General features: G+C 44.0%; 1 protein-coding gene across 2 annotated transcripts in view; it reads left to right on the top strand.

Annotated features, from left to right (window-relative positions):
* The window catches only part of FBLN1 (fibulin 1), a 101,154-nt gene that overhangs the window by 44,475 nt on the left and 45,772 nt on the right, over nucleotides 1-10,907 (top strand). For both annotated transcript variants that reach the window (XM_034784138.1, XM_034784130.1), the window contains exons 10-14: nucleotides 2,734-2,862; nucleotides 3,417-3,542; nucleotides 4,212-4,331; nucleotides 5,248-5,379; nucleotides 7,111-7,234. In XM_034784138.1, the coding sequence (XP_034640029.1) occupies nucleotides 2,734-2,862; nucleotides 3,417-3,542; nucleotides 4,212-4,331; nucleotides 5,248-5,379; nucleotides 7,111-7,234 (631 nt within the window). The remainder of the gene's footprint in view (nucleotides 1-2,733; nucleotides 2,863-3,416; nucleotides 3,543-4,211; nucleotides 4,332-5,247; nucleotides 5,380-7,110; nucleotides 7,235-10,907) is intronic.

The raw sequence follows: 10,907 nt of genomic DNA on the forward strand, positions 1-10,907 counted from the left end.
CTCCCTGGCCTGTCCAGCCCCTGGTCCATGGGATACTTGCAGTATTCAGTGCTCCAGAGGAACAGTGCATCCCAGCTTAGCAGCTACACCTCAGCTCACCACCTTGCTTGATGCACAGCACTTAGATATGTTCACAGTGAAATCAAGCCTAAGTTTATTTAACAAAGCTCAGAGATTCAAGTGTTAGAAACAAATGGTTGTATATAAAATAATATCATTTTTATGTTATTAATATACTGAAATAGTGTAGGGGTTAGACTTAATTAACGAGACACTCTCATGTCTTGTAGAATGTTGCTTATCCAAAATCTTTGCAGCTCATCACAGTGAGATTGACTGTGACTCTCTCTTTTCATGAGACAGCGGTGCTGTCAGCATGCCTCCGAGGTGAAGGATCCAATGTGTTTCTTTGCCTCGCAGGATAGATCAGCCCTATCTTTTGTTCTTATTCGTAAATAGGATGCCCTCTGCTGTTTGCTTCATCCTGTGAATTTCCTCTCTTGTAGACGTCAGTCACTACTTTTGCCTGTGGCTCAGTATGCAAATAGGCCTCATACAATACACAATTGACTAGATGGGGAGATAAGAGTCTTCTGCCTCCTACCCGAAAGGAGCATTTGCAAAGTATGTCATCTTCTGGTGACCCACTTAAACACCAAGACCTTAAGAATATAATTTTTAGTATAGTTACATAACATTTAAGGAGTTATCTGTATATACATTCTGCAATGATTACGATGACTGTGGGCTACGAGCTCTCAGTAGATACCTCACATGCCAAGCTTTGGTGAACTATTATGCCTATACCTGATGCAGGGGATCCCTGAATCACAGTAATTACATCGGTTTATAAGGTTAATACAAGAATTACTTCAATGCTTCACAGGAAAGTTAACGAAGAACACCTTTCTTTTAACATAATGAATTGCATTAAGAATCTGCTAAAAGCAGAAGTTGACTTTTGCCTTTGTTTTAAGGAAGTATAACTCTTAGAATGATTTCTTACTAGCTTCCTACTTTAGTGTTCTGCCTTAAGTTTCTCTGCATATACACCCTAGATTAGACTCTATTTACTTTGCAGTCCTGTGGGAAGGGAAATAAGCTATGTCTGCATCTTTCTGACACTCTTACAAAAATGCAGAAGTGATTTTTAAATCAGGCACTTAGAAGTTTTGGAATAACATGCTTTTATTCCAAAATAATATCGTCATAATTAGATAACATGCTTGCGGGTTTTTTAGGGTCTACCTAGGGAAAAGGTTAGTGACTGTCGCTCTCTCTATCTCTCTGTAATGGAATGTTGGAGAATTCAAATGTCTCTGAATTCTATAAAAAAACACTCTCTCACCTTTTTTTTTAGTGTCTAATTCACATGAGTAGTCTTAATTGAGAATTAGTTCTAGTGTCGCAGATAACTTGAGCTTTTTTTCATCTACAAGGAGGTGGTCAGTCTCTTTTTTCTCTTAGGGCTTGTCTTCACTACCGGGGACGCTGCTGCAATCGATGCAGTGGGTGTCACTTTAGCGAGTCTAGTGAAGACCTGCTAAATCAATGGTAGAGCACTCTCTGGTCGATTTCGGTACTCCAGCTACCCAAGAAGAGTAAGGTAAGTCGACCGGGGAGTGTCTCCCGTTGATGCAGCACAGTAAAGACACTGGGGTAAATTGACCTAAACTATGTTGACTCCAGCTACATTATTCCCATAGCTGGATTAGTGTAACTTAGGTCAATTTACCCCGGTAGTGAAGACAAGCCCTGAGTGGTAGACTTCAGGCTTGGAGTCTTCTACTTCTCCTTTTCTGGAGACTGGTCCAAAGAAGAGAGCTTGCTACAATTTCAGGTGGTGGTGGTGTAAGAGAAGCCCCCTTTTCCTTCTGCATGGTTATACTTTTGTTTGGTTCAGTATCCCCTTACTCTGCCTCAGAGACCATCCTTGTCCAATTAGAGATTCCAGCGTGTTGGCTATAGCTCATTATGGACCAATAATTTGGAATCTTGAACTGAAGTCATAGTAGAAAATTCCAGTTCGAGGCAGACATTTTCTTGCAAAATCCATTCATGACCACAAGCAGATGTCTTCTTTGTAAGCAGGACATGTGGGAAGGAGTTGGTAATAGACTTTGTCTAACAGAATAGGGCCCATTCTCACTTTGCTAAATATAATTAATGGTTCATCATCATCATCAATCACACTTGTGCATCTCCATTCATTCCTTGTGACATAGTAAGCATGATAAGGGAAAAGGGACTCGGGGGCAAGGAGGTGGGGGACAAGCCCAGGGTAAGTGCATGACGTACTTCAAATGCTAAGCTAAAGCAGCTTTGATTTAGGTGATAAGGCACTGATCAAATACAGTTATGCTGGCCCAAACTCAAATCTGGCCCATGTTCCCTACACCACATATTACATGGGATCCAAGGGATATTTGTTCTGTAATAATAATTTGCACTTGTAGGTCCTGCTCCAGCTCTCATTGACGGCAAGGAGAGCCTTGGTATTGACTTCAATGGGAGCTGGATCATGCCTGTATGGAGTAGTGTCTTCCATCTCAAACACTTTACAAATACTGAGGTAAGTATTTTATTCATGTTTTACATATGGGTAAACTGAGGTAGGGAGAGTTACTAAAGGGTGTGGGACAGAGCTGGCAGCAGAGCACTTTTATTGCTTTACCTCCACTCCTAATCTTTAACCTCAAGACCCTCCTTTCATTCATTTCCCTCTCCTTCTAGATGTGGATGAGTGTTCGTCACCTAACCAACTATGTGGAGATGGACATGTTTGTATAAATTCCCCTGGCAGTTACCGTTGTGACTGCAGACTTGGCTATTATTTTGAGGCTATCAGTCGAACTTGTATCGGTAAGGTCCACCTACTGACTCCAACTCTACAAGCTCTTCTTAAACATTGTACTGTGGCATTTTATTTGTTTTATTTTATAATTTTATTTTATTAAAGGGATAATTTTATTAGTTGTTCACAAACTCTTTCATCTGAAAACGCATTAGATTATTCCATGATTTGTATAAGTACAAAAATGTATTAAAGAGCTATTGACATTTTGAAGAGAAGTGCATTTGCATTCTTAAAATGTAATAATGTTAAAAGGTAAGATCATGAGAAGGCGTGCATAATTGGTTTTATGATATTTATGATGTGCACTTAAAGTGAAAACATTCTGCTAAAAGATCACAGAACTGCCTTCTTTTGCTTATCACATTTAGATATGCACCAGGATATGATAAATAAAACCAGCTTTGTTTCCAGACTAACATGCTGAGAATTCATTCACTCATCAGTGTAAAACTTAGATACGGAGAATGAAAATCAAACTCCTGTGATCAAATGGTGATTTGTTAGACTGCTAACTAAAGCAAGTCTGTACATTGGTTTCTATTCATATTTATCATTGTAGATGTTAATGAATGTAGACACTACTCAGGTCGTCTCTGTGCTCACAAATGTGAGAATACTCCTGGATCCTTTTACTGCAGCTGTACTGTGGGCTTCAAACTTTCCACTGGTGGCAGGTTATGCGAAGGTAAGGATGCAGTTTATGTAAGCTGAGTAGATAGAGAGAGAGAGAAGCAGAAAATGATGAAGAAAGATATTGTTCGTTTACTATTCTTGTTTGGCTGCTTCCTTTGTTTTCTCATAGACTAAATTAAACTGGCATAAGAAATGGGTCCACTGTAGTCATTTTCAAGGTGGAATACAAGTGTTGTGATTAAACAATACAATTGTAACTCACCCTTCCACTGTGTGGCTCTCTGGCCTCCTCTAGTGACTGGATCACATAGAGGTTTGAGCCACTATCGCCTTTTCAGCTCAGACAGAAGAGGCTCATGCTTTTAGATCCACAAGCTGTAGGTTTGATTCTCACTGCTGATCACAAACCCAGTGTTGGCACATTACATGATGATGGGCAGCAACTTTCTAGGAGGTAGTACACTGCAGATTGCCTCCCATGTCACCGCCACACCACAGGTAGTACAGAAGGGATTGGGGTCCATAGCTTCCTCCTGCCCCTTATTGCCAGCTTGCTCAATGACACAAATACTAATACATATTTTTTGTGATTGTTATTTAATAAAGACATTTGATTAGTCAATATGAATGTTTTTAGAAATGTAGGCCCCAATCCTGCAGGTTGGGAGCCACAAAGGCAGACATCTACAGTGCTAATTATGGATAATTTTTTGTGTTTCAGACTTAAATGAATGTGAGAGCAACCCGTGTAGCCAAGAATGTGCCAATGTGTATGGTTCCTATCAATGTTATTGTCGTCGGGGCTATCAACTTAGTGATATAGATGGAATCACGTGTGAAGGTAAGAAATACTTAATCAAAGGATGCAAAAAAGGCATCTCTTAAGATGGGAGATGGGCATTCCTTTCTTGTTCTTGCCATGACAACAGAGACATTATAACAAAAAGAAATAGCTCCACATATCTTAAATTTATGCCACTACAAAACAATATTTCATCATTTGGTTCTCATAGCTTTTCATAGGCAATTAAATGCTACCTGAGTTCTCATATAAGCCCACCAAGCCTCTGGAGATATCGTGGCTTTCATGATGTGAAGGCCAGAGAGAATTTTTGTTTTTTGTTGAAATTTAGTATGAGGCTTTTTGTACACATGGCAGTGGGTTTCAGCTGTGGAACTAAGTTGTTTGCACATTTTCATCACTGGAGAATCCTGGAGCACGTTTAATAAATGTCTAAAAATTCTAGTTAGTATTTTATTCACAACCCTTTTTGTGGCAAGTTATAAACAAGTCTTGCCCAAATATTTATCATAGGGAAGAAGTGTTGCCTAGTGGATAGAGCACTAAACAGAGATTCTCTTCACTGGGTTCTATTCCCAGTTCTGCTGGCTGACTTGCTGGATGGCGTCACGCAAATCACTTCAGGTCCCCGTGTCTCAGTTTCCCCATCTGTAAATTGGGGGTAATGATATTTACCTCCTTTGTAAAGTGCTTTGAGATCTGTGGATGAAAAGCACTATGTATTATCTATTTACATAGCAAAACTATGTTTTTGGCTTCTTGTTCTCTATATTGCCTTTGATTTTCCCAAGACTTCCCTTGTTACCTTTATGCGGGTGTTTTTGTCCCAGCCCACTAATTTGAGTCACAAGCTAGTGGCTTCTTGAACCCAACACTATCATAAAGCAGTACAGCTGCTGCAAACTAGTCAAGCTTCACAGGAGTTTAAAAAAATTTGTGGGGATTTCTTTTTCAGACATTGATGAATGTGCTTTACCTACTGGAGGGCACATCTGTTCTTATCGATGTAGTAATGTTCCTGGGAGCTTTCAGTGCACCTGTCCCTCTCCTGGTTATAGATTGGCAACCAATGCACGAAACTGCCAAGGTATGTTCAATAACTGTGCAGGAATATCTAATCTGATTGTTAGCTTGTGGAAAAATCTAATTGCATTTTTAATTGGTGGGAAACATAAATGTGTCTGTCGTATAGCCTTACAGGCAAGTTAGTAGATAGCCTATGTCCACTAGAATTCAGTAGAGGCAAAACTAATAGTTCTATAATAATTAAATTGGATACTATAGGAATTACTCTAAGGCCCCAAAGAATGTAACAGAATACTCTTTCTACAGAATTTTTAAACCAGTCCATCAAATTCAGTAGAGAACTAGGTCCCAGCTAATGCTACAGAATTAAATGGGTTGGTTTAAGTATTTAATAAAAATATAATCCCGCTCTATAAAATGTATAGGATTTTTTCCATTTAGGGACTATGTGGGAGAAATAGCTAAATCTTTACAACAAATATTGTTCAGTTTTATGGGTAGGCACCAGAGCAAAGGTAAAGCACAGCTTTTCATGTTGATAAACCCAGAATCCTTTCACCTGTTTCCCCTTAACTGTTCATTCTAGCCAGGGAGGAAAAGTATGTGGTTTCTTCAGAGACTGGTGCTTGCACTTACTCTAGTGCCAAAGACTAATACATTTGGCTGACATACTGTCCCCATACACAAAACAAAGCATTTAGTTCACTTGACATACTCCCCTCTTCCTGGTGCAGCCTAGTGGCTTTCATCTGCAAGGCCTCACCCTATTCATATTTAAATTCCGCTAAATTAAAAGACCAACTTTTGCCATGCTGCCTACAGTGAATCAAGCTGACTTGTATAATTGTTCTTCCCTATTCTCTACCTCTATTTGTATGTCTGGCCTTCAACCGTGAGCTCTTTGGGAAGGGACTTACCTTCCTTGTATAAAATTTTTGGCATGTTACAGATGCTGTGATGAATCAATATTAAGTAATAATGATAATCTGAGATAAATGTGTGGCTCAGGACACTTACAGCATACACACACGTAGGGCTGGAGTCAAAGGAAGGGTAAATGTCAGACAATTTTGTTTCAACTTTTAATCTAATAAAGCAAAGCTGCTTTTCCACTTATCCAGATGTTTGTAGCGTCCATCATCATAGTGTCTGAGCACCGCCTGTCACTTCTGCATGGTAACAGGTCTGCCAACCCACTCCCCTCCCACCCATGCTGCTGAATATTTCTTTGCAGGCCTGCAGCCTCCCTGGTACCCCCTGATTGCCTAGCTGTTTTTATTTTGGGGAGCAAGAGTTTTCTTTCAGCCTCTCTTATCTAGCCTCTGAGGCCAGCATCAGCCTGTTGGGTTGTTCCTCCAGCAGCAATTGCTAGCCCCAGTGCTGTTGTTTCTATCCCTGCCCCTTCTGACACAATGCTTGCACTCAGTAGAAGACTATCTGCATGTGGGAGGGGCCATTGGGGCTCCAAATACCTTACATTTTGGTTGTTGACCAAAATTTGTCATTTATTAACCCTGCCATTTGCTTTTAGAAAATACAAAAAAACCAACAGTCCTGCCATGTTTTACAATCTGAAAACCATATATTCCAACATCACTTCAATAAATGCACCCATCTTTTATCCACCGCCCCTGAGGAATACCCGCTTGTGGAGTTTTTTTTTCCAGCCAGTAGTAAAATCATGTTGCTCCCCTGTATTGCATGGTAGCTAACATGTGAGCTTCATCATCTGGGGCCTACAAGCAGAGGAATGGCTTGTGTTTTTATCCCTTTTATCTTTTCCACTTGACAGATATCAATGAGTGTGTGGCAGAAACACATAACTGCTTATTCAATGAGACCTGCTTTAACATCCAAGGCAGTTTTCGCTGTCTCTCTTTGGAATGCCCGGAAAATTATCGCAAATCAGGAGATACGTAAGTACATTCAATTTTCTAGTAGGCTGGCTTGATGGGGATCTCCCCAGGCCTAAAGCCACCATCATTTAAGCATATTGTGGATCCTCCCAAATTTGTAATTCTCCAATCTGCCAACCCCATCAGTCGCACACAAAAAATTATGGTCTTTCTCCCACATGTGAGACAGGCTCATGGTTCTTGAATTAAAAGTTTTTAAGTCACAAATAACACCAAATGGAGAGAAACACATACTCATTGACACCAAGTTGGACGCACAAGGTGATGTTATCAGCGTAGGCTTCAGATGGACAGCCTGGTGGTGGAGGTCATGTTTAGCCTCAAGATTCCAACACTCCCACAACTGGACTCAGGAGCTCCTTTCTTCCCTCAGACTGGCTAAGTCAAACCCTTTATCTGCTTTTATATTTCAGTGAAAGGTTCATTTTCCTTGCAGTTCTCTCTCTAAAGCCTTGTCTATACTATGGAAATTTTGCAAAAATTTCCCTCCCTGCTAACACCACTTCATCTCCACCACTGTTAGCAAAATTGGGAGCCCAGGTGTAGAAGACCTGTTGGCTGCTACCAGTATTTGTTTCATTTTGTGCTGCTCAGAGAAGATCTAATCAGCATGGTGTATAAAATGCCACAGGCAGCTAGCAATCCATCTACACTAGCTGTAATGGTGCTAATGATAAGAAGAAATCTTTGCAAAATTTCTCTAGTGTAGACAAAGCTCATGGCTGCTCCAGGGCCGGACTCATTCTGGCTTCCTCCTCCTCCTTCCCATCTGCTTTATGGCAGATCAGCAATCAAGAGGTTCCTTCTGAAGGCCATGTGGTTGTTCCACAACCTTCCCAAGTGCACCTGCCCAGGTAAGTTTCTATTCTATCAGCTAGAGAGAGAGGCTGACATGCCACAGTGGTCATAAATCTGTCATTCCCCTCCCAATCAATGAGAAGACATGATTCCATCACACACCATGTCTCAGCTAAGATTCAATATTCTATGTCCCATCTGTGGAATGAGGCTAACACTTATTTACCTCAGAGGAGTATTGTGAGGATTAGTTTGTTAGTGTTTGCCTCAAAGTCTAAAGATGCAAAGTGCTATTTAAGTGACATCGTGGGTATTAATTTTATCATTGCCAAATAAATGAAGAGAGAATGCTTTGTGATACAGATTCCTTATTTCTTTTTTTTTGTTTAATTACATCCTAATTTATAAAATTCACTCATTTGTAATAGGCTACTAACATGATTTAGCAAAGTTCTATGGTTATGAAAATTCTTGGTGTCAAGATAAGATTAATTTAAAAATAAACATGACACACAAACGCACGTTGCATTCTTCTTTTAGTCTTTCTCCATTTGTCTTTCCCTTCCCATTTATGGGCTGTCAATTTTGAGAAGCATGTGAACGAGTTCTCTCTCCAGCCCACATTTCACTCTTACTGACTCCTCTTTCTGAACAGCCCATGATCTTGATCTTGCTTTTGCTTGGGTACTTCATACTGAACCTCCCTTAACAAACTTTTTGTTTCTGAATTGCATAACAGTTAGGGTCTCTGTGTGACAATTAATTCAAACATTGGTAATCGCACAGCCAAGGGAAAAAAATGGTTATGGCTGATTATCAGGAGTGTGCGCTAAATCAGGCTAGGACTAGCTATATATTATATATATATTAATTATTATTATTATTATTTATTAAAAGTTACCCATCGTTTCCCATTGTCAGACCCTTTTTTCAGATGCTTATAACTGTCAAACTTTAACTCTTTGGGCTGAAATTTTCCATGCCAGGCATCTTTCCAAAACCTTCAGTGTGAAGCAATTTCAGTCAAAATGGTTCAGCTGTTTCCAAGAATAAGGAGAGGGGGAGGAAATCATTGTTTTGACCATGTTAAAAAATAAGTCTGACCTTTTTTTTGAACAGCTCTAGCACTGCCACGCTTTGGAGCAGGGTCTTGAAATGTGTCAGGGATGTGCCTTTTACTATCCCCAGGAGAATCCACCCAAATCTGGCCAAGTTATAAGCCTTTGAAAACTTGCTGTTCACACATGCTTAGCAGTGATGTCTTTGATTTTTAGCAGCTAAAATATCTGAAGATTCCATCCTCACTGAGCATTCTCCATCCCCTCACAGCAGTTAGTGCTGACCAGACTCTGCTTGCGCTCAGGCTACAGATGGCCTGAGCATGCTCCACCCCAGGACTATAGCTGGAGGCTCAGAAGGTCTTACCTTGTAATGGCTGTTCCCAACCGCTTTAGGGTGAGATGGGACTTGAACTTAGGGCAAAGAGCCTCTATCTGCTGTGCTGTCAATGACCCCCCCACACACACATTCACTCATGCCAAGGTGGCGTGGAGAAGGAAGCCATCTGATTCTAATGCAGATGGGAGAAAAAGCTTCATTGGGGGGGGGCATGGCAAAAGAGCAGATTGGGACAAGGAGTCTGAAGGGGTGTAGGTAGAGAAACTGTACCTGACTGGGTGAGGTGGGGACTGGGAGTGGAAGAGGGGAGGCTGGGACTGGGAGCTGAGGGGAGGAGATTGGAACTGGTTAGGCAAGAAAACTGGGGGGAGGTTGAGAGTAGACTGGGAATGGAAGCTGGTGAGGGAAATAGAGGGGGTGGGGGAGGAGTGGGATTGGGATAGGGTGACCAGACGTCCCGATTTTATCGGGACCGTCCCGATATTTCCTTGTTTGTCCCGCGTCCCGACCGACATGCGGTCGGGACAACCGGACAAACAAGGAAATGCCCCGGAGCCTAGAGACCGGAAGTACTCGCACCCCCCCCCCCGCCCCGACTCCGCCCCCTCCTCCCCCGATTGGCTCCCTCCCCGAATCCCCGCCTCTTCCCCGGGCTCACCATTCCCCCTCCCTCCGCAAGCGCCGGAGGGAGGCCCGGGAGACTCAGGGGAAGCGCGGGGCCGGGGTGAGTAACAGTCCGGCCTGGCCTGGCCGCGAGCAGGACTCAGTCGGGTGGTTGGGCGAGGAGGGGGGCGGCCCGCGGGGCCAGGCGGCGGCTGTTGTTGTCCCCCCAGCCAGCGGGACTCGGGAGCAGCCGCTGCTGCAGCTCCCACTGCCGCGGGGGAGGAAGCGGCCATGGCGCTCCGCGGCTGCGGCGCCTCCGAACCCCCCGAGCCGGGGCCTGCTGCGGGGACCCAGCAGCGCGCACGCTGGGCCCAGCCCCTGGCCGGTCGCGTCTGGGCTGCTGCCCAGCTGGTGCAATCCCCCGGCGGCCCCGGGGCGGAGGCATCGGCCGCCCAGCCCCGTTCGTTCCCCTGCGGGACGGGGGGGCTGGGGCCTGCTGCCCCCACTCCGGGGCCGCCGCGGGATAACACCAGCTGGGCAGCAGCCCAGACGCCGGCCAGGGGCTGGACCCAGCGTGCGCGCTGCTGGGTCCCCGCAGCAGGCCCCGGCTCGGGGGGTTCGGGGGCGCCAGAGCCGCAGCCGCCGAGTGCCATGGCCGCTTCCTCCCCCCGCGGCAGTGGGAGCTGCAGCAGCGGCTGCTCCCGAGTCCCGCTGGCTGGGGGGACAACAACAGCCGCCGCCTGGCCCCGCGGGCCGCCCCCCTCCTCGCCCAACCACCCGACTGAGTCCTGCTCGCGGCCAGGCCGGACTGTTACTCACCCCGGCCCCGCGCTTCCCCTGAGTCTCCCGGGCCTCCCTCCAGCGCTTGCGGAGG

The sequence above is a fragment of the Trachemys scripta genome, chromosome 1 (assembly GCF_013100865.1).
Source record: "Trachemys scripta elegans isolate TJP31775 chromosome 1, CAS_Tse_1.0, whole genome shotgun sequence".
Lineage (NCBI taxonomy): Eukaryota > Metazoa > Chordata > Testudines > Emydidae > Trachemys > Trachemys scripta.